This window comes from Ambystoma mexicanum, chromosome 10 (genome assembly GCF_040938575.1).
Source record: "Ambystoma mexicanum isolate Mex_15411 chromosome 10, UKY_AmexF1_1, whole genome shotgun sequence".
NCBI classification, from domain to species: Eukaryota; Metazoa; Chordata; class Amphibia; order Caudata; family Ambystomatidae; genus Ambystoma; species Ambystoma mexicanum.
In genome coordinates this window covers 383,548,287-383,572,216 of record NC_090932.1, presented here as the reverse complement: position 1 = coordinate 383,572,216, position 23,930 = coordinate 383,548,287, and the positions used below count along the sequence as shown (strand labels likewise).

Below are 23,930 nucleotides of genomic sequence, written 5' to 3'. Positions count from 1 at the left end.
GAGAGAGCAGGGGTAGGGTCAGTGGGTGGGAGTAGAGAGTGAGCGGGTGTTTGGTGGTAGAGATAGTGTGGGTAGGATGGGTGGGTGGGGTAGATAGTGTGGGTGAATGATGGGTGGGTCAGAGAGAGCGGATGGTGGGTTGGTGGGGTAGAGAGCATGGGGTCAAGAGAGTGGGGGTAGGGTGGTGGGTGGGGTAGAGCAAGCAGGGGTAGGGTGTGTTGGTGGAGTGATATAGCAACATTGGGTGGTTGGGTGGGGGGAGTTGTAGAGAAAGTGTGGGTAGCATTGGTGGGTTGGGTAGAGTGAGTGGGGGCAGGGTGGGTCGGGTAGAGATAGTGGGGGTAGGCTGGGATGGTGGTGGTAGAGGGATAGGGTGTAGGGTGTGTTGGGGTGGAGAGCGTGGGGGTTGGGTGAGTGGGTGGGAGTGGAGAGAGCAGGGGTATTGTGGGTGGGATGAGAGAAAGCAGGGGTAGGATTGGTGGTGGGTGTTGAAACAGCAAGTGTAGGGTGGGTGGGGGTAGACAGAGCAGGGGTAGTGTGGGTTGGTTGAGATAGAGAGAGTGGGTGTAGGTTATGTTATGTTATATTATGTTATCTATACTTGTAGAGTGCACGGTCGCCCAGGGGCATCATGGCGCTGCAGAGGAGAGCTGCTCAGTAAGAAGTAGAAGCCAAGAAGTGGGAAACTAAAACAGAGTGGTCTTAAGTGCTCTTCTAAAACCAAGGTGGTTAGGAACGGTCCTTAATACCGAAGGGAGATTGTTCCAAAGTTTAGCAGCTGCTATGGAGAAGGCCCTGTCGCCAATCCTCACACAATTAAATCTAGGAACAACGGGAAGATTAGCAGTGGAGGAGCGTAAATCACGTTCAGGGAGGTAGCGGGAGAATTTAGTCTGTAGAAACTCAGCTCCCTGACCGTGAATCGCTCGATGGACAGTGCACAGAGAGTTGAAGTGGACGCGCTGGCCCACCGGGAGACAGTGAAGTTGGCGGAGCACTGGAGAGATATGAGCTCCATAGGAAGTGCCTGTGGCTAGCCTAGCCGCCAGATTCTTTATGCGCTGAAGCCGCTGTATTAGACCAATCGGCTGCGACTGATACAGAAAGTTGCAGTAGTCCAAACGAGAAAGGCTAATGCAGCCACTACAGGAGGGCGAATGGCTTCCAGTATAATGGGTAAGACCCTCTTCAAAATCATGATCTGATGATAGGTGGCTTGGCACACAGCTGTCAGTTGATTAGACAAAGAAAGAGAGGCAGAGAGAATAACACCCAGGTTTTTCACTTTGCTCAATGGACTGGGAAGGGGGCCTAGAGAAATGGGCCAAAAAGCAGAGGTCCACAGTGAGGGATAGGGGGACAACCCACCACCAACTCCTCCGTTTTGTCACCATTAAGTTTAAGCCAGTTCTGATCCATCCAATCGCCAACGGCTCCCAGACAGTCATGAAGGCATGACGACACCTCAGCTTGATCTTGATCTAGCCGGGTCAAAATTTGAGTGTCCTCAGCATAAGAATAGCAGTTGAGGCCGTGGGAGCGGATGAGGCAGACCAGTGCCCAAATATAGATGTAAAACAGGATCAGGGAGAGTGAGGAGCCCTGTGGGACACCACAGGTAAGAGAGCAGGGTGAAGCAAGGGTAGGGTGGGTGGGGGTAGACAGAGCAGGGGTAGTGTGGGTTGGTGGAGATAGAGAGAGTGGGTGTAGGTGGGCGTAGAGAGAGTGGGGGTAGGGTGGGTGAGGTTGGGTAGAGAGAGAAGTTGTAGGCTGGGCAAGTGGGGCTAGAAGGAATGGGGTTGAGTGGGTGGGGGTAGAGAATGAGGGGATAACATGGTTGGGGATAGAGAGACCAGGGATTCATAGAGAGATCAGGAGGAGATAGAGAGATCAGGGGCAGGGTGGGTGGGTGCAGATAGAGAGAGCAGGGTTAAGGTGGGTGGGATAAGAGAGAACAGGGATAGGGCAAATGGGTAGAGAGAGCAGGGGTAGGGTGGGTGGAAGTAGAGAGAGTGGGGTAGAGAGAGTGGAGGTAAAATAGTATGCAGAGAGTGGGGGCTGGTGGGTGCAGGGTGGCTGATTGCTGGTAGAGAGAGTGGGGTTAGGGTGGGTGGGGGTAGAAAGAGTGGGATTAGGGTGGGCGGGGGTAGAGAGAGTGGGATGAGGGTGGGTGGGTGTGGGTATAGAGAGTCAGATAAGGGTGGGTTGGTGGGGGTAGAGAGTGGGATTAGGGTGGGAGGGGGTAGAGAGAGTGGGATTAGGGTGGGTAGGGGTAGAGAGAGTGGGTTTATGGTGGTGAAGAGAGTGGAAGTAGGGTGGGTGGTGGGGGTAGAGAGAGTGGAGGTAGGGTGGGTGGGTGCATGTAGAGAAAGTGGGGTTTTGCAGAGAGAGTGGGGGTAGGGTGGTTGTAGAGACAGTGAGGATAGGGGGTCCCTCTGGCACAGTGCCTGCTTCCCTCTCACGATAACTCTAAGACCTACAAGTAAAGGTAACTGCCTCCAGTGAGCCAGGACTTGTTGGGGCATTGTGGGGAGGGACATCGATACAGCAGGAGAAGGGCCAATCACCCCCTGCACCTGGGTGTTACGCTCACCTGGTATCCACGGGATGCCACCCAGCCAGTTGGTCGCTGGTGCCCTTCTCAGTGATTCCCTGGTGTGGTTCTCGGTGGAATTCCGCCTGGAAATAAACACTATGTTTAGGACTGGATGACCAAGGTAAGTTTTCCCCCACCTCCCTTGTGATTTCAGCCCCTCCGGGTTCTCTTCTCACCTTGTTATCGAAGTTGGTGGGCTCTCCGTCCTGCTTTCTGGGCAGGGGCGCGTTGTCTTTCGTGGGCGCGTGTTGTCCAGTTACTTCACTGACAGCGGCCCAAGTAATGTCTTTGAGGTAGGTCTTATTGCGGTTCATGGTGTTGTTATTCTTGGATGCCTTTTCTCTGTTCGATAATGTCTCTTTTTATCTCCCTTAGGTACGCGGAGCGTCCGCTTGGCGAACTAGGTAGGCTGGTTCTCGCCAGTAAATGATGGCGCACAATAGCGCTATGATGCGGTAATTAGGTTCTTTGCGCAGTGTGGCGATGTCTTGTCTTCACTTACCTGTGTTTTCTCTTTTTCATAGGTCGCGGTGTGCTCCCAGTGCGGGCGGAGTTCCGGAACTATTCCCTATTCCGGTCGAAAAGCAACCGGCCAGGTAAGTCTCTAAGCAATTCGTAGTGGTAATGTCTCTACTACCTCCTTTAATGATGTCTTTCTTCCTTTCTCAGGTCCTTCAATCCGGGCAGCGAACCCTTTCAACAGAGCTGCCCAGGAGCTGCGAGCATTGAAGGATGGAGATTGCAGGTAAGATTCTGCTGCTAACGATGTTCTTTGTTTTTCTGCAGGTCTGGATTTTGCCAGGCTTGCGAGAAAGCTGGACATGGTGAATGTTGCGTTGCTAGTAGCAAAGTAACGTGAATTGTGTTGTCTTGTTCGGGTGTGGTTTAAATAGCCTCTCCAAAGTGGTCCAGGTAAAGTAGTCCCTAGGCCACCACACCCAAAACACTATACCGCATAGCTTGGTTCTAGGAATCAAGCTATGTGGATGCCTCCATGTTGGCTGAAAGCCTAAATAAAGTAGTTCCTTAAGCAGATGTCTTTCCCTGTTCATGAGCCTGGCCCATAGAGGGCCTGAGAAGTGGATGCGAGGCCTTATTTACAGTCCGAGTTCTGATTCCACCTGGCCAATGGGCTTGCCAGTGGGGATCAGGGCTGAGGGTCGTGACACTGGGTTTAGAAGATGTAGATGCCTTTGTCGAAAAGTCACAGAGCAGCAAACTGCTGTTTCTTATGGGGTAAATACTGGTTCTGAGTTTTGATAGCATCAACAATTGCATAAATAAATACTGTCCTTCGAAAAAGCTTTTCAGTGCAGCTATTCACACCTCCAGACAATCACATGAAACTTACATGAAAACAGCCTGTTCAGTCATGTTGCTTCCTATCCTATCCCTGAATTCTGATCACAGGATAGGAATCAATTATCTCTATTCTGTGCTTTGTGTTTTGAAGAGAAGAAAGCAAACAAAGAGCAACTCAAGCATATCCTCTGCGCCATAATGGGATGGCGACTAAGAGCACACGGACACAGCTTTAATGATAAAGCCGTAAAAAAAATGTTAGGTGGCAATATTTAAGCAGGATAAAGATCACATTTTCTTACCTCATGCTGGATCCACTGATCAGCACTCAAAAGCACCCTTTGCAGCATGCCTGCTCCCATGGGATGGAATAATCCTGCTTTCAACCCAACTTCACAGCTATGCAAAAAACAACAAAGGCATCTTACCTGCCTCGTAAATCAGATGCTTGCCTGGCTGCCTCAGTCTGGTCTGCTAACAGATCACTCCGCTCGGACTTTAAACATAGTCCAACAGGAGTTCATCTGACAAAAAGCATTGGTACACACAAATGATAATCTAATGTTTAGACCTCAACACCAATGAAAGTTTTTTAATAGTTGTCAATCTATTGGGAATCGATGAGCATTGGTTAGATATGTAAAGTAAAATATTGTCTGCATATGCAGACAATTTAACTGTTTTTGAATTAACTCGAATCCCAAAAATTGTATCATTTATTCTGATATTTTCAAGAAATAGTTCTAAAACTAGCACAGAAAAAAAACTGGGGAAAAAGAACCTCCCTGCCGTCTACCTTTCAAGATAGGGAAGGATCAAGACAGATGACCATTAATAAAAATATTAGAAGAGGGAGCATAGTTTAAGATTGTGGTCATGTTTATAAAGGGAGCAGGAAATCCATGTCATTTAAGTGTTTGAAACATATATTGCCCATGAACACGAGCAAACGCTTTTTCAGCGTCAAGTGATTAAGCAAATGCTTTTTCAGCATCAAGTGATTAAGGGATGATCAGAGGATGTCTTTTGAAATGCTAGAACAAGGAATAGAAGACGTGTATTGGACGAGCCATACCGCCTTTGATAAATCATGTTTTGTCCACATTGACCAAATACTGTATAACTCTATCCAGTCTATTTTCAAGAATGTTAGCAAAAATCTTAACTTCAGAATTAATCAATGAAATGGGACAGTCGTTTCTTTTATTAAAGAGGAATCTTTATATCAGGTTTTGGAAATAGAACTAATGTTGCTTCAGTGAAAGAATCCATACTTACACCCTGCTCTACAAAATTTGAGAATTATTGAAGTAATAATGGAGCCAAAATATTAGAAAAAGAGTCATAAAAAAACTGCAGCTAGTGCATCAGGATCGGGAGCTTCTGGCTGCATTTCTCACATGGACCCTGATGGGGGCCAGGAGGGACCATTGTGTAATACCTCCCTGTAGGCCCAACCTTTCCCCAACAATCCCTGTGCATTAGGGGGATTATGCTGGCCTTTTTGGAGGCCATTTGCTTTTAATGAAACCTTCCCTGGTGGCCTAGTAGGCCTCCTTCCAAAAGGGATTGGCTGGTGGGCTAGTAGAGGTCTTTCATACCCCTGTGGGTTCCAGCTGACACTGTCAGTAAAGGCGTGATCTTCACCCGGCATCGTCCAGCAATGTTGCAATCGGCGCGCCTTGCATCAAAATGCAACCCTGATGCTCTGTCATGCCGGGCTGTTGTGCGTCGCCGGGTCTCACCAGTGTCTCAACCTGCTGCTTCCTGCTGCAGCGGCATGGCTCTGTCTGCTACTCTGCTGGTGTTCTTTATTTCTGAATTTTTAAAGCGCAGCTATGACGTGAGGGTATCTTGGCGCTAGGAAACCTGCTCCTCCGCGAGGAGACAGTCATAGTGTTTAATGGTGTGCAATCAGGTGCAGGGTAATCTAGTTAAATAGTAATGTTTTAGAGACTTTCTAGGGGTAAGTTGACCCGTAGTTGCCCATAGCGAGAGAAGTAACATGTTCTACAGCTGGTAGGCGGCCACTGAGAAGGCCCCCCCCCCAATCGTGAATCTAAAAAACATGGGACCGTCAGCAATAAATAATTAGCCGAGCTTAAGTTCCTATAGGCAAATTCTTCCCAAAGGTAAAGAGCACCTTACCCATAGTACGCCCAATGAATGATACACAAAGATTCAAACTTGATTCTTGCATCGATGGGGAGCCAATGGAGGCTCCTGAGCACTGGAGAAACATGAGAGAATCTGGAGTAACCGGTGGCTAATCGTGCTGCAGAATTCTGCAGTACCTGGCACGTTCTGGCACAGCTTCAACCGCACCTCTTCCCCTGTTAGCTGGGAAATCCTTACCTGGCCCCACTGCGCCGGCTAGAACAGTGGTGATGTCCTCTGCGGCTACCAACGGTAGCCCTGGTTCGGCCTTCCCGCTGGTCTTCATTCAGGCCCGTACTTAGTATGCATATTTAAACACAAACCCATTGCCGGAACCCTTACACATCCCAACAGCACTTGACAAAGCCTGTTCTTCAATGTAATGCCCTACACAGATTCTGAAGAACATGAGGGACATATATTAGCTGTCAAACAAAGCAGTATATCACTTAATGCTGGGGTTCTTTCTTCTCTGTGATATGATATGCCATTTATAACGCACCTGTACACAAGTGTTTCTAGGCGCGACAAGACATGGAGGGGGAAACAAAGGGAGGACAAAACAACAATCGTGCTAGGCCTTGAGTCATTCAGATTGCGCAAGCGCAGGGAGGGGTGGTGGTAGAATTGTAAAAGGGACGGGGTGGGGGGATGTAGAAGTGGAAAAAGGGAGGGGAGAAGGAGAAGTGCAGGTAACAGAGAGCACCCAGCGGGTGGGTAAATGCTGGTAATCAGAGGGTGCAGCCAGCGGGTGAGTAATGAGTGCAGAGAGTGGGTGGACTGTAGGGTTATAGATACAGACCACAAGTGCTGGGGGGCCAAGAGGCAGTGCGAGGTGCAACTGGAAAGGCAGGTACCTGGGCCAAAATTCAGAGGGTGGCCAGGTGACCAGTGCGTGAAACAGATGTGTCATCAGCAGGGGAGAGGAAGAGAGAGAAAGGCTGTTCCAGGGCGAAGCCCCAGCCGAAGAAAGAGATTTACCACCAACTCTCTGCTTGGAAAAGCGACTAACGCTCCCAGAGTTGGAGTGGATGAGCGAAGAGCTCGAGAAGGGCGATACTTAGGAAGAGAAAGTTGGAGGTAGTGCGGACCCATGCCCCAGAAATCCATGTGGACAATGCAGAGGGTCTTGAACTTGATCCTTGCCGCCACTGGGAGACAATGAAGAGATTTCGAACCTGAAGAGATACGATCACTGGGTGTGATAGGACACCTTAGCTCGCATGATAGTCTAATGACTACCGGCATACGATGGTTGCCCCCAATTGAGTACATTCGATACCTGCACATTACACTGTAGTAACATTTACTATGACCCGGGTGTGGCGCAATTTACATACACACAATACTTATATGTAATTTATAAAAATAGCTTAATTTTGAAATACATTTAGACTGTTTTTCTCTCGAGTCGACTAAAGCAATGAAATGCTGTGCTTCTTATAACTAAAATGGAGTACAGTGAGGTGTTATTATCGACATTTTGCACCGTTGCAGTTGCACCGTTGCAGGTGCAATTAGCAATAGGGAAAACATTACCCAAATGCAAAAAACACAAAAAGGTTCAATGCAGTTTTGCATGAGGGCAGTGTTTGGCCCAGTGAAAGTCATGTGCCCTGGTGCAAAAAATTCTCTGAAAGAGTATGTTTTTTGCACGGAGGCAATTTTTTACCTTGTGTTGCTTGCACCTGGCCCAGTGCAAACATTCTGCAAAACGGCCCGTAAGCTATTAGGGTGATGTTTGCCCAAGTGCTAATACTGCACAGTGTTCTTACTCAGTGAAACATTGCCTTGGTTAAAGAATGCATTAAATAAATATGTTTGGCACTTTCGCTGGTGCAAAGTTTCCGTAATGAGGGCCCAGGTTTCCTGAAAAGAAGAGCAGCTGCTTGTAAACAGTTTTTCTCTCCCCGTTATCGCTCGGGCTGTTTTTATCCTTGCTCCCTAAAACCGCGAATGTTGCTCCCTGAATGCATAACTAAACACTGAGATAACTGTAAACATGAAAATATGTTTTTTTCTTCCAGGGAGGAGTTTGTAAGGATATGTAAAAAAGAAGTGTTGATTCCCGGGTTGATGATCATGAAAGATGTGGCATTTGCAAAAGCAGAGTGTTCGACAGACGAAAAAACAGTTTTGAGAATACAAGATTTCCAAAATGATGAGAAGCTCTTTAAATACTGCTGCCTTCCTGAGGTAACTGTACTGTTGTAATTGATGCTGTAATTGTGCCCGTCTTCATATATTTATGTCTGCCTAAAGTAATGGCTTTCCTCCTGGCGCCCCATTTTAGGGCTCCCCCACACCATCCACCGCCAACTAGAGGAGGGATGTGCAATTCTTGGCTCTCCACAGGTTTTGGACTACAACTCCCACCATGCCTAGCAGGCATAGTCAATCTATGCACTGCTGCCATTCCCCTGGTCTATAAGCACTCAAAATAACTGGAGAGCTGCAGGTTGCAGTCATCGATCCAAAACAGGGGTCCACTTCCTCCAGTCAGCTCATTATGAGCTGGTGCCTTTTGGCTTTTAGTTTTGGTTCATCGGTGACGCTTTAACGTCACCGAGTTGCCAAAATCCACTTATTAGACATGGGATCTGACAAATGTGATGTGTCCCTCGCCCCTTTTACTGTAGTTCCTGGTCTTCCGATTTGTTGAAAGTGAATTATCCATGTGTAGTTTACTTGTAATCGGTTGTGTCTGCTGTCAATGTACTGAAGATTTCCTGGTGTTCACGTCTTTTCAGAAGTGTTTTTTGTATTTTTTTTCTTGCTTAAAGTGTGTTTGTTAAGTACTGCTATTGTAATAATCTCTTGTAATGGTGTGGTTGAATTTCTGTTATTTTTACTGGATATTCTGCACTGAGCTTTTGGTGTAGGAGTAAAAGACTTGGAGCAGAATGAGCTAAACGGCAGGGTTATTGGTCGACTGAACCCTGGGAAGAGGACAACGAAGGGACGGGTGTTTACCATTAAGACTTTATATGAGTTTCTTTGTGTTTGTTATCTGAAATACGGGAGTTTATTTTGCATTGGAACGAGGCATTTTGAACTCAGTAGGAGACGTGAATAGCCACCGAAGTTTGTTATTGTGAAAAAAATGACATTTGGGTTTCTTGCAATAATGTGTTTGAGGAGGTTTAAACCTTTACATTCAACTTGTGCCAGGATTAAATGTCTACCTGTTGCAAATCCTAAAATGTAGCAAGTGGGCGCGCGCTGTAGTATTGGAAATAAAAGATAAGAGTAAAGGTGTTAGGCTAGTAATGTTAGTCCTTCTGGCGGAGAGGCCAAAACGCAACTGCACATAATTGATAGGATTGGATCGGAATTTTAGGAAAGACACGCATGCCCATTTTAAAGTTTACTCCATCTCTCCAGTTTTGCAAGCAGGGCTGCAGACACATTTCAGCGTTTTTGAACATTGCTCTCTGGACTACGATGTCACTCGCTGGATTCTGTATCCGTCTTCCTATTTGTTATTTGTGGACAGGTTCCAACAGGTTTTCACATCAAGAGTATTTTCTATGTCTAAGGAACTGATCAATAGTTTCCCTAAAAATAATTTCCAAAACCTGGGTTCTTTTTCTTCCTTAACATCGGAGCTATACTCTGAGTTGACCCCATATTTAGTCTGGGCCGTAACTATTGCATTAGAGTACAGCTAGGTTAAAGGTGGCATGTGGGAAGTGACACACAGCTTGTGGGTGTTGTTTGGTTTACTACCACCACATTGACTGCCCATGGACAAAATAATGTCTATGGACATTCCCACCCATTAACTGCCCCTCCCCGCTTAAAAACACATTCCCCTGGGATCTCTATGAGCTAGCTCTATCAAGCAGTAATATCAAACATTGGCCCGGAATTGTTATTCCTAAGAAGTTTTCTGAGAGTTAATGGCTTAATTGCAGATGTTAATCACTACTGGTATAATAAAAAATCTCTTAGTGTGCCTTCATCCAGTTGGATCATATTTCTTTCATGCACTGAAGTCCTGTTAAAAAGAAGCACAGACAAAGCCAACAGAATTGGCTTGAGGTATTAGATAGACATTTGCCAGCTTTTGCCACAATCTTCCCAGGTAATCCTGCATTTTACACAGTGCTTACTTTGTAAAAAAAATAAGTGCCAGGGCCCAAATATTTTCGAGCACTCCTGTGACACTGAGGGTGGGCACCACTGCTGCCACCACCCGTAGGTGCTCCCCACAGGGTTGACATATTTGAGGTTACACTCAGTGCTCCAGATAAGATTTTGCAGTCAGATTATTTCACTCCCTACTTTTTAAAGTTGGGAGTAAAATGATTTTTAGGGAGTAAAAAAGGCAGTGCCATTCCCAACGGGAGTATTTAATAAGTGAGTAAAAATATGTTTGAACTGTAAAGCAATAATAGTTTCATAATAAGCACTTCTTTGCACCAAGTTATTTATGCACATTAAAAGGTACATTTTTACCACTTGGATTAGGCAGTAATAATTGTAGTTTCTTCCTCTGTATCTATGTGTACTACTGGTCCAAACACATCGATGGAGCTGTGTAGATGAAAACTGGAAGACCAGTTCCTATGTGCATATTTCCCATTTTTGTTAGTAGTATTGTACTCCCTTTTTTTATTTTTTGGGACTATTTGCCTATGTTTAGGGAGTTAAAGTGGTCGATATACCCCTTACCTGTAGGACTGGTTTGCTAGGTGCATTTTTCTAAAGTCCATCTGGGGTTAGACTTCATAAGACGTATCTCTTCATATTAGGGACCTGACTCTTAACATAGGCCTGTACTACACAAGTTGGTAGTGTGACTGAGCAGCCAGGCCTATCTTAGGAGGCAGTGATGTGAGCTGTAGAGCAGCAGTACAAAGAAATCAGTTCATACATAGACCCAAGGAAACACTTACTCACCTGAAGTTACATCAAAATATATTGATTTATATGTGCAAGTCACATAAGCAAATCTAAGATGCAGCACCTACTAATAACATTCCATCAAAAATGGAATAAGATGTATAAAAGGAAAAATAATGCAGGTGAGTAACTTTGCATATACTTTTCATACCCAGCACACAGAGTGACTTTTGTTAAGGTCAGTAAAATCACGTATATGTATTACCTTTGCAACGTTGAGTATCAAGGGAAAGTAAAGGTTAGACAGAACACAGCTTACAACTGCTAAGATAACTCTACAAGAGTGGTTCAGGCAGTCTGTTTCCTAACTAGAATAGTGGTCACAGTTCACGTTGTGGAGGAACAAGTATTACCCAAGCCAATATGATCAAGATGATGGACCTTTGGGAAACGAGCAAAGCCAAAAGTCAAATGGACAGCATCAGTTCTGATGACAATCTTCAGAGAAACGTTAAGTAACCAGTCAAATGTTCTTGTAGCACAGGAGCTCAAGGTGAACCTTCCTGTAGGAGTACAGGTTGCAAGATCTTCACAGGGGAGTTGATGTGAACTCCTAAACTTGGAAAAAAGCACCCCGAAAGCAAAAGGAGCACCAGAAATGGCCTAGGGTAAGTATAACCTAAGCCCCACAGTACCTGAAGAATGAAGTTGAAAATGTAGCTGGTCACCCTCTGGATTCAATGATGAAGACCCTGATTCAAGCTCCTTGGTCGTTGTGACGAAAGGGGGGACCTTTGGTGGGCTGCTGTGGCATCACTCGAGAGAAGGAGTCAGCAGCAAAGGATTCAGATTACTCCAGCTGCTGTTTGGGGTTTTGGTGCCTTTTTGATTCTCTTCGATGACTCGGTGCTGCACTCTTGCGAGGGAACTTTTGGTGAATAATTCCTGCCACTGGAAGGCCACACAGATACCTGCAAAGTTTCAGTGAGATTCGATGTTGACAAGATGATGCACTTGCAAATGGTCTAGGTATCCCGGGTATTGGTATTATGTAGCCCAAAAAATTCAGAGGATTTCAGGCGATGACCCAAATTGAAGAAGGTCTTGGGGCTAGTTGGCCCCAGCAGCCCAAGGGAGGAAGTCGTCCTTTGCAGAGCTTCCCTGATGAGATGAAAATGGGGTCAGCACAGCTGCAGGGCTTCACCAGTACTTCTGCGGTTCTTGAAGGTGCTGATGGCATTTCTGCTTGTCTTCTGCTTTGGATTCCTTGTTTCAGTGGTCGACTCTGTAGTCCAAACATCCTCACCATTTATGCTGGAACCCATTCATTCACTCTCGTGGAGCTGTCAATCACCTGGGGTTTGGCTGTCCTGCAGGACAGCCAACCACCCAGTTGAAATGGTTTCAGTCAGGCATACCTACAGACAAAGAACAGCGAGTGAAGTTTTGGGCTCCTCCCTCACTTCCTGCCTTGCCAGACACACTGGGGCCTGGGTGGGCTTCAGGGCTGCAGCCCGCCAAACGCAAAACTCACAAAGGACTCAAATCTATTATAAAGGATAGAAGAAAAGCCCAGAAGGAACTGACATACAATAAAAGGTGAAAAATGAAGACCGGGCCATTTTCAGAAAATGGTCACCCATGGGTGCTGTTTAGTTTAGTTACATTTATTTATTTGTACTATAGCTGAGAAGTCAGCTTGCCAGTAACCTGCACAAAAGGTAGTATCAAGTAATCACTGTCACCAGCCATTTAAGTGAGTCAGTGTAACAAAATGTTACATGAGTAGTGGGATAAGGAGTTACTATATAACCCCCAGGACCCCACATAAGTAGGTGTGTGCTGGACCCAAAAAATAAAAGGTAAGTAAGATAAAAGTTATCTTACTACTCTTGGGAACTGTAGTTCTCACAAGAGACTGGGCCTCATTATGAGGTTGGCGGTAACCTGCCGGTGCTAGCAGGGGGTTACCACCAACCCTGTAACATCGATTCCACTGCCTGATATCCTGGTGTCACTGCTATATCACAAGTGGCAGCGGAACTGTAAATCCACATTCCCGTGGAGTCTTTGGGAATGGGGTCACTGAAGCACTTTGGCACCGTTACTAAACGGTGCTGGTGCTTCTGTTCGAGACATGCTGATAGGGGCCTGATTTCCTGCAGGTCAGGCCTGTCAGGGGATCCGTGGCCCCTAACAGCATTCTCGTAGTACGGCGGTCCGGAAATGGTGCCAGTACGTTGCTACCTGCACCCTTTTTTCCAGACCGCCATACTTGGAATGAAGCCCAATGTGTTTAAACATAAAGAAAAGTCCAACTGACTTTTCAGTGACAGTGCACACAGGGTGCTGGGTGTCAAAGAGCAAATGTAACACATGCAGTTTACCAGACTCCATAAAACAGTGAAAATAAAAATCCCAGTCAGAGACAATTAGTGAGTGGTAAAAAGTTCCACTCACCCAGGAGATTAAAATCAAAAAGCCCAGAGTACAGCAAAAGTGTTAGGAGTCTCTCAGGTTAAAGGGAATTAGCACAGAAACTGACCATTCTCCCTAACACGCTACAGCTCGCACCTGCTCATTGTGGTTGATAGATGCACTGGCTATCACCACTTCATAATTAAAAGGAATCTGAGACAATAAGTGCCAGAGTGCAAAAGTAAGTGCTAGGGCTGAGCCCTGGCAAACACCCCCCACAAATTAAGCACTGATTGTATCAGTGCCAAGCTAATGTTTATCACACAAATGCATAGACCGTTGGCTTTGCCAATGCTTGTTGGGGACTGCTAACGGTAAAGGCTTGCAGCTCATGACTCGAGTTTAGTTTTTCTTACTTAACTTTCTGCCATCAATCTCTGAGTGCCAAAGCACCACCCTTCTCTCAATTCACACGCTTTTCTAAATCCTATTTAAATTTAAATTTAAGTTCACAAAAAGGTTTGGGAGCCCCTCTACAGAGAACGAATACGGCCAAATGAGCTGTTCTTAGGGAAGGTGCCCACTTGGGAGCGTCTGCAACCACGTTTTAGCTAAATGTAAGGCCATTATCACGCTGGAACGATGCAGTCATAGTAGAAAAGATGCAAGTTCATGTTTTGCTTCATCACCTTAGAGGTAAGTAGGCTTCTCAGGAACACCATCCACTCCGATCCCTGACTACTCCCCAAGGCCTGAAGGGGGTGGCGCAACCAGGATGGTATGGCCGGATCCCTGAGTTACCTAGGAGGCAGTACAGGGTGGTAGCCTGAGTGCCACCGTCCAGGTCTATGGCACTGCCCATAGCACCACTTGTGCCACCGCAGACAGCACGCCCATAAACCTACTGCCCGAAGGACTTGAGCAACGAAACAGAGCTAAGGAAAAGAGCGGTCCCCCAAACCTGGTTCATGCCTTCTATAGTGAGCTTGGTGATTAAATGATGCCCCTTACAACCTGAGAGCTGAGATAGCGACTTAAAAATGTCACCCTGCTAACAAAAAGGGAGAAGAACCAAACGCAAGCCTCGCTCACCGCAGCACTCTAAGCACGAGTGCCACCACCACACTTACACAGTCTCTCCCTCGCTCCCTTCTAACGAAAACACACCATTGTTAATCTCACAGCACAAGTGCCAGCCAGGGCTAATCAACACAGGCACTCGCCGGCAACTGCTGAACACACAACACACTAGTAACCAATCTAGATCAGAATTGGTAGGGAACTAGGGAAACACTAGGACACCCGGCCACTATGTCTCACATGACTGCACACTTCGCGAAAACACTACTAATCCGAGATATATAAACCTAGTAAACATGAGATAACATGTAGCTTTCTAGGACACCTTGAGGAGACCTGCAAGCATCAATCCTAAAATGACCTTCTCCCCCAGCTTAAACAGGCTACTACAACTGAATAAGACAGCAAATGCAGGACCATCCAACACAGCCGAATCATGACTAGACACACAGGGACAACAGAGCCCACAAACCTACAACATAGGTAAGCCATCCAAATACAAGTTCCACATGAAGCACTAATTAATACACACCAGTGTCCATAGCCTTCTAACTCGTCCCCGCTTTCCCTTCCGTCCTTCTATTCTTTCCTTTCTTCCTCTATGAATTATCAGCCTAATATTGACTTTATCACCAGTGATTGTAAAAATGTTGCTACATTTGTAAAACAATGCTTACACCAATGGTAATTGATTCACAAACACCTATTCACGATTCACCCACACAATTGTCACAAATGTCACCAATTATCACTACTTAAAACCGATTATGGTTGACAATGTATACGTTAAAAATCAGCCTTGATAAAGAACCCTTGAGGTCGAAAGACGTGTCCGCTGACCACAAAAAGACTACATGTCTTCTTCAGAATACAATATCACGGAAATTACCAAAAAACGGTGTGGATATTTATCCTTTTCCACAAACCAAGTGCGAAGGATCCGGGAACCAATTCTTCTGAGATAATATTCTCAGCTGGCATTCAGTCTTCTATTCCTCAGGAGTTCTGAAAAATGGAGCCCAGACTTTCAAAAAAGAGCAGATGCTTTTGGGTTTTGACTGTGCATTTCTTTAATGTTGAAGCTTTGAAGACAGGAAGATCTAGCATACGCCACTAACTCTGCAAGCTTCTGAAACGCAGGAAAATGCGGTGCAGCACTGCCACCTTGTGGACATGTTAGAACCACTCCTACCCTATACATGCGCTATTTGTTATCAAAGTCTATTTTACTACCTTTAACAGTTGAGTCCATTGAAATGGCAAGAGGCCACCACCCTTTGGAGCCCCTCACACTGTTTATATATTGGGGCCATTGTGTTGGCGCTCCCGCCAAAGCTCTCTGGAAATCTAGTGAAGCCTCCATGGCAAATCCAACTGTTGTCTGATCAGGTGCAAAGATGCAAAAGTAATTTGTCAAAAACTAGCAACATGAAGGCAGGCACTCTCAACATCTGCCAGCTGTTGCCGGGGTGTGCCCTGGGAGTATTGCCACTCGTCCAGCACTGCCCTGATATGTCCTCTGATACTCACATCATAAAGCAGGTATTACTGTCAGGCAATGCCATGAAATGCCCAGGTATTCACATCTGCCAGCTGTTGCCAATATATGCCCAAGGAGTATCACCACTCGTCCAGCACTGCCTTGATATGCTCTGGGACGCATATCATACGGTAGGTATTACCATCAGGTAATACCATCAAACGGCCAGGTACTCTCAACATCTGCCAGCGGTTGCAAAGGTATGCACTGGGCGTATCGCCACTCACCCAGCACTGTCCTGATATGTCCTCTGGTACTCAAATCATAAGGCTGGTATTATCGTCAGGCAATGCCATCAAATGCCCAGCTACTCACAACATCTACCAGCTGTTGCTGGGCTATGCTCTGGGAGTATGTTCACTCTTCTAGCACTGCCTTGATATGCTCTGGTAGTCACGTCATACGGCAGACATTACCGCCAGGCAATGCCATCAAACGCCCAGGTACTCGCAACATCTGCCTGCTGTTGCTGGGGTGTACCCTGGGAGTGTCGCCACTTGTCCAGCACTGCCTTGATATGCTCTGGTACTCACATCATACGCCAGGTATTCCCGTTAGGCAATACCATCAAAGTCCCAGGTACTCACAACATCTGCCATCTGTTGGCAGGATATGCCCTGGGAGTATCGCCAATTGTCCAGCACTACCTTGATATGCTCTGGTACTCACATCATATGGCAGGCATTACTGTCTGGTAATGCCATCAAATGCCCAGGTAGTAACACATCTGTCAGCTTTCGCCGGGGTATGCCCTGGGAGTATTGCCAATCATCCAGCACTGCCGTTATATGGTCTGGTACTCACATCATAAAGCAGGTATTGCCATCAGGCAATACCATCAAATGCCCAGGTACTCACAATATCTGCAAGCTGTTGCCATTGTATGCCCTGGGAGTTTCGCCACTCACCCAGCACTGCCCTGATATGTCCTCTGGTACTCAAATCATAAGGCTGGTATTATCGTCAGGCAATGCCATTAAATGCCCAGCTACTCACAACATCTACCAGCTGTTGCTGGGCTATGTATGCTTTGGGAGTGTATTCACTGTTCCAGCACTGCCTTGATATGCTCTGGTAGTCACATCATACGGCAGGCATTACCGCCAGGCAATGCCATCAAACACCCAGGTACCCGCAACATCTGCCAGCTGTTGCCGGGGTGTGCCCTGGGAGTATTGCCACTCGTCCAGCACTGCCCTGATATGTCCTCTGATACTCACATCATAAAGCAGGTATTACTGTCAGGCAATGCCATGAAATGCCCAGGTATTCACATCTGCCAGCTGTTGCCAATATATGCCCAAGGAGTATCACCACTCGTCCAGCACTGCCTTGATATGCTCTGGGACGCATATCATACGGTAGGTATTACCATCAGGTAATACCATCAAACGGCCAGGTACTCTCAACATCTGCCAGCGGTTGCAAAGGTATGCACTGGGCGTATCGCCACTCACCCAGCACTGTCCTGATATGTCCTCTGGTACTCAAATCATAAGGCTGGTATTATCGTCAGGCAATGCCATCAAATGCCCAGCTACTCACAACATCTGCCATCTGTTGGCAGGGTATGCCCTGGGAGTATCGCCACTCGTCCAGCACTGCCTTGATATGCTCTGGTACTCACATCATATGGCAGGTATTACCGTCAGGCAATACCATCAAATGCCCAGGTACTCACAACATCTGCCATCTGTTGGCAGGGTATGCCCTGGGAGTATCGCCACTCGTCCAGCACTGCCTTGATATGCTCTGGTACTCACATCATACGGCAGGCATTACCATCAGGTAATGCCATCAAATGCCCAGGTACTAACAACAACTGCCAGCTTTCGCCGGGGTATGCCCTGGGAGTATTGCTAATCATCCAGCACTGCTGTTATAAGCTCTGGTACTCACATCATAAAGCAGGTATTACCATCAGGCAAAACCATCAAATGCCCAGGTACTCACAATATCTGCAAGCTGTTGAGAAGATGTGGCCTGGGAGTATTGCTAATCGTTCAGCACTGCCCTGATATGCTCTGGTTCTCACATCATACGGCAGGTATTACCGTCAGGCAATACCATAAAATGCCCAGGTACTCTCAACATCTGCCAGCTGTTGCCAAGATATGGCCTGGGAGTATTGCCAATCGTCCAGTGTTAGGCAATATTTTATGTAGTAACCCTGTGGGAGACTACACCAGCCTTGTCCTCTTGACAATAGGGAACCCAACCTTTGGTATAGGCCTATACTACACAAGTTGGTAGAGTGACTGAGCAGCCAGGCTTATCTCAAGAGGGGTCAATGTGAGCTGTAGTGATGCAACATAGGTATTCAAAGTGACAAGTATTCAAATAACACTTATACTCAAGGTTTCTTATTAAAAATATGTATTAATTTAACAGTATGTTTTTAAGTAAACTTTCTTTAGAAAGGGCAAGATGCACCAATAAAATACACTTCAAAAATACACTCCTTGAGTTTCAGTTAAGTAAGTAGATACTCTTTTGGGATGACACACAGACACTTCCTACACACTCCGGTGACTTCAATAGCTAGGCAACTGTGGAGATATCACTTTGCCACTTATTGCAATACTGGAGTTATGGTCAAAAAAGAAAAAGAGATAAGGGAAGGAAACAAAGGTTAACAAGTTCTCCTGAACAGGTAAGCACTCTTACAATCCCCCAACGAACCATAAGTTAACCCTTTCCCAGCAATACAAGTAACTTATGTATGACCTATATGACAGATAAACACAAAGGCAAAGGGTCAGAAGAGTCTGCATGGAACCAAGACAGCCAATGTCAATTGAGCAAAGTCTAGGGGAGCTGAAGCACTTTTTGAAGATAGCACAACATTGTTGCACAATGTCAAAAGAGAGTTGGTAGATAAGAAATCACTGTTGGACCACAAGCTGTAAGATTTGTGAAGGAGCAGAGGGAGTGCTCCTGGTGTGGAGTACCAAGGTTTTGCTGTCGAGATTGCAGTGTTTCTTCACTGTTTACCTGGACTGAGGAGGAGCTTCACTACTTAATCCCTCTCCAGACGCGGAGCCTTGTGGACTGTGAGGGAGTGTTCCTAGTGTGGAGTACCAAGGTTTTGCTGGTGAGACTGCAGTGTTTCTTCACTGTTTACCTGGACTGAGGAGGAGCTTCACTACTTCTACTTAATCCCTCTCCACACGCGGAGCGTCGCAGAGTATGAGGGAGTGTTCCTGGTGTGGAGTACCAAGGTTTTGCTGGCGAGACTGCAGTGTTTCTTCACTGTTTACCTGGACTGAAGAAGAGCTTCACTACTTCACTACTTAATCCCTCTCCAGACGCCGAGCATAGTGGAGTGTGCGGCAGTGTTCCTGGTGTGGAGTACCAAGGTTTTGCTGGCGAGACTGCAGTGTTTCTTCACTGTTTACCTGGACTGAGGAGGAGCTTCACTACTTCACTACTTAATCCCTCTGCAGACATGGAGCATCCCAGAGTGTGAGGGAGTGTTCCTGGTGTTCGTGGTGGGCCATAGCTGGCCGGCTGCTGAACAAACATTATAAGCAGTCTGTTGCCCAATGGAGCAGTTCGCACCAATATCTGCAAATTCCGACAAGGTGTTAAGTGGGGAGTCGGTAATGGCCGCTGTCACAAGAGCTCAGATGTGGCGCTGGAAAGCTGTGGCTGTGGACCCCATGGGGTCAGAAGGAGAGGAGTGCCATACGGATCTGGTCATCACAATCCAAGTAAGTATGCCCCCCCTAAATGCAAGTGACTGTTCTAGTCAACAGCTATGTGATAAAACATCATGGCACACGGCACGAAACAACGACTCATTAGCCTATAATACGGGCGAGGACTTAAGTGGGAGGAGGAAGGGGGGAGAAGGGGGAGAGTCGCACAGACACTGTTATGCACCTACTAGCGGTGATAAGTCAAATGGTGCCGAGACTAGTGGCGTCTCACCCCGCGGTGCTCCCATACAGTGCCGGCAAAATTATGCAAATCCGTGGCATGCCGTAGGCTCATTGAGAGATGAGCAGGGCTACAATGATTGCGCCGCCCCGCTTCAGCTGCAAAATGGGAGGGCGCAGGCAAATATGAGGCTAGACACCAGAAATGACTATGGATGCAAGCTGTATAAAAATGAAGTTAATAAAGATCCGAAACTAAATCAGTCTCCCACCTCGCAGTTCTGTCCTCCCGCGGCGAGGTTCTTCTCATGTAGTGAGAGCCCGCCCACTGGTCTTACGCGAGACGCCTCACTGTTGGGAAATTAGCAGGAGTATGGGATTTTGAACGACAGCGGGGGAGGGGCTGGTGAGGTGGAGGCGGGCTCCGGCTCCGGCACTAGAAGCCACAGTGGTGGAAGCGGATCGGAAGTGCGAGTAGATTCATCAGTAAACTGTCTGACACAAACAAACATGGATGAAGAAAACAACAGACAATTGCCAATATCCTGTGAAAAAAGTGAGGAAAACAACGATGAACAAGCAGCTTTAGGAGAGGAGGTTTTTGCTGATTCAGATCAGAGAATTATACGAATTCAATTAGAAGAAGCGATAGCAATAGGGAACCGCAGAGACTCTCTGGCTGTTGCGGATCAACTTTTAAAGGACCTCATTGAAATAAATGGGCAAATAAGTTCCAAAAAACAAGGGAAGGACGAGGCAGTTGACAACTGAAGGCCAGTACTATGTGAGCATGGAACTGAAAAACTAAGAATAGATTTAAGTGTTAACTCATGCTCAATGGTCTTGACACGGGGAAAGCACATCCCTGCTGAACGAGAACAACCCCAAAAAAGGAGAGTGGAACTTAGCCAACATTTAAGTGTAGCATGCTCACAGAAAATAGCTACCCTAAAAAAACATGGCAAGGAGAACTCAGGGAGGATCCCTGCAGCATTCAGAAAAAGGAGCACCTGAATCCTGTATTTTGGCTGACTCCTCAGAAGAAGCATCTTCCAAATCCTCCTTCATTCAAAGGGAATTTCCCAAAGTTCGAAGGTTGAAACAAGGGAAGAATTTGAAAAGTACCCGCCCTCAAGAACAAGTGAAAAGAGATAATGGATGAATATGGCTCAAAGTATGGCTGAAAGGATCGCCAATGACTTAAGGCCACACATCATGTCCGCCATTGGAATTTCTTTGGGCCCTTTAACAAAATTGTATGAGCAATTCCATGAAACCTACAGGGATCAAAACAACTTGCTGGCACTTATGACCTAAAAAATGACCAAGCTGGAGATGGATATGGATATCTGGGAGCAAGAAGTAAAACATGAGAAACAGAAAACTGAAGATGCAAATAAAACGATTAAAGAGCAATTGAGAAATAATGGGGAGGAAAAGAGACTTTTTTCTGAACTTGCAAAAGAGGTCATTACAATTCTGAAACAAACAAAGTTTATGGAAGAGGTAAAAAAATGAGAATGAAGTGAACAGGAGGGGTTTACAAAGAAAGGAGGCATAAGTCCACAAGGAGAAATCCAAGATAAACAAGCGGAGGAATCTTAGAGGGACCCTTTGAACGGAACTAGCGAAGTCTCACAGGTCTTGGACTGGAAGCCCCAAAACTGAAATTTGCCCGGTCAAGCTGAAACCACAGCCAAGGTAGTGGTAGACCTAATGCCAGACCAAGATCAACAAACCACCCCCAAACAGCAAATCACTTCAACCTCCAAAATGGCGGAATGGGACGTAATAGACCCCAATCAAGTTACCAAAGAAGTGGACATGGAGTCCAGTAAGTCTGGAGAAGTGTATGGAGAAGTGTATGGAATTTTCAAAAAAGGCAAGAAAAGTGACCCGATTGTTAACTTACATGGGGGTATAATAAATGGAAAGTGCAAAAAGAAAACAAAGAACATGGTGCAAAATAAAAATAAAATGGGCAGAGGATCTTGTAAGTTTCTGAGGAACCTAAAGGCCCTAAATGTAACAATTCGAACGGATCCACCTTTAAACAAGGATGCCTCTAATCAAGATGTAAAAAATAAAACAAGTAGATCTACAAAGATGAACTTGAATTTAGAGGATCGTGGTGGATGTGAGGTATCGAAGATGAAGAAATAACCCCCGATGAACTACTGAACTTTTCAACATACGAAACTGAAGAAGGGGAGGACTCTGATCAGATTTTCCACATAACGGACGTAAGATCTGTGATGCTGGTAGAATCAGAAACCGAAGGAAACCGGTCTCCAGAAAAGGTGAAGGAATAAAACAGGGAGTGATTACCTCAAAAAAGAAGCTGTACCTTTGCTTCACCTCCAAAGAAGGACCCCAAAATACAGACTCAGAAAGTGAGTCGTAAGGAACCAAAAGAAGTGTTCATGACAATTGAGGAAAAAAGAAAAAAAAATGCGGCACTGGGAATGGGTGTCTGAAACGCTGGGGCAAAAGAAACCCACATTTGTAATTCATGATAACAGACGAAGGAGTGCTAAAGAGTGTGAAACAGCAAACGGGCAAAGAGAAAGTAAATTGGTGCTAGGAAAAGAGAGGCACTTGAAGAAGACAAATGACCGTCCCAAGTTAAGTGGTTTAACCATAGTTTTGGAATGCTGCAGCTCTAAGAATGATGGGTTGGTCCTGAATAGGTACAATGTGATGCAATTGTTAGATCAAATTCTACACCTTAAAACAATTTCCACAAATGACGTGAAAATAGTAGAATTTGTGGAAGAAGACATCCTGGACATGGTTCAAATTCATCTTCACTCAAAGATAATAAAGGAAATCCTCCTTGAAAGCAGGGCAGAGTTGAACACACTGGGCTTTGATATAAGAGAGGATAATGATTCTACGAATAGAGAGAAACAGAAAAGACCTAACAATAAAAAAGAGATTTATACCATGGAAAGTATAAGAGAGAAGGAAGGTGAGAAGTCGGTAAATGAGGAAACATACAATCGAGAGGTGGAAGACGTGCCCAAAGAAGACGTGAGTCCAAAAAAACATATAAGGATCACATTTGCTGCTAATATCCAAGAACTAGGCCCATCAAACATAATAAAAGCAGCTACTGAAGAGGGAGATGATGATGAAAATTGGTCTTGGTTGTCAATAGCCTTACTTTCTTCAAGTCAAAGATAATGCCGGAATGAGGAAAGGCCAAGGATTGAGTGCGGGACATGGAACACTAGGGGACATGTGCACCTATTCGGAAATACTTCGAAGGTACTCTTGAATTTGGACATCATATGCCTACAAGAGACCTGGTTGGTGAATCCTCCTTGTGTAGAAGGGTATGAGATTGCATTCAATCCAGCAACCACTAATAGAAAGGGCCGTCCGATGGCCGGCCTAATGACCCTAGTGAAACGAAAAAGTGGAATGCAGATCAGAAATGCAACAAATATTAATCCATATAGCCAATTGACATCAAACATTTACGCAGACGAAGGTGGAGCACGGAAACCGTGTCTCCATATACTTAATATATATTGGCACCGCCAGCAAGCTGGAGAAACAGAATTTGTACACAAAATATGTGACATCCTTGACGAATTGAGAATGCAGAATCCAGGAGACGATGTAATAATCTGTGGAGACCTAAATATGGATCTGACATTCGAGAGAGGCATGAAACTTTCTAGGAACTCTGAAACGAATAAATAAATTGAATTGGGGAAAATATGGCTAGAAGAAATGGAGATCAGGCACATGAATATGTTGAATGGACGAATACAAGGAGACATCCCTCCAAAAGTGACATGGGAAAGAGGGTCCCAAAAATCCATACTGGACAATTTTTTTTGGCTGCGAATCCATAACGAGAAAAACGCTAAGTTTGTCAGTGAAAAAAACATCTGAAAGTGATCACAATCTTGTTAAAATAACCTGGGAAACAAAAGAACAAGCAAAGAACGAAAAGTGGGATAACAACATAGAAATAGAACCGGGCCAAAATAGAATAAGGTTGAATAAAGCAAACATTGAGGATTTCACAAACAGATTGAAAATACAAGCCCAAGACCATGAACATTTGGCCTATGATGCCCTTCTGCAGAAGTAC

At 45.7% G+C, this 23,930-nt stretch overlaps 1 protein-coding gene across 1 annotated transcript in view; it reads left to right on the top strand.

The window, feature by feature from the left end:
• The window catches only part of LOC138492874 (phytanoyl-CoA dioxygenase, peroxisomal-like), a 302,402-nt gene that overhangs the window by 100,215 nt on the left and 178,257 nt on the right, over positions 1-23,930 (top strand). The window contains exon 4 of the mRNA XM_069620196.1: positions 8,083-8,251. Within this exon, the coding sequence (XP_069476297.1) occupies positions 8,083-8,251 (169 nt within the window). The remainder of the gene's footprint in view (positions 1-8,082; positions 8,252-23,930) is intronic.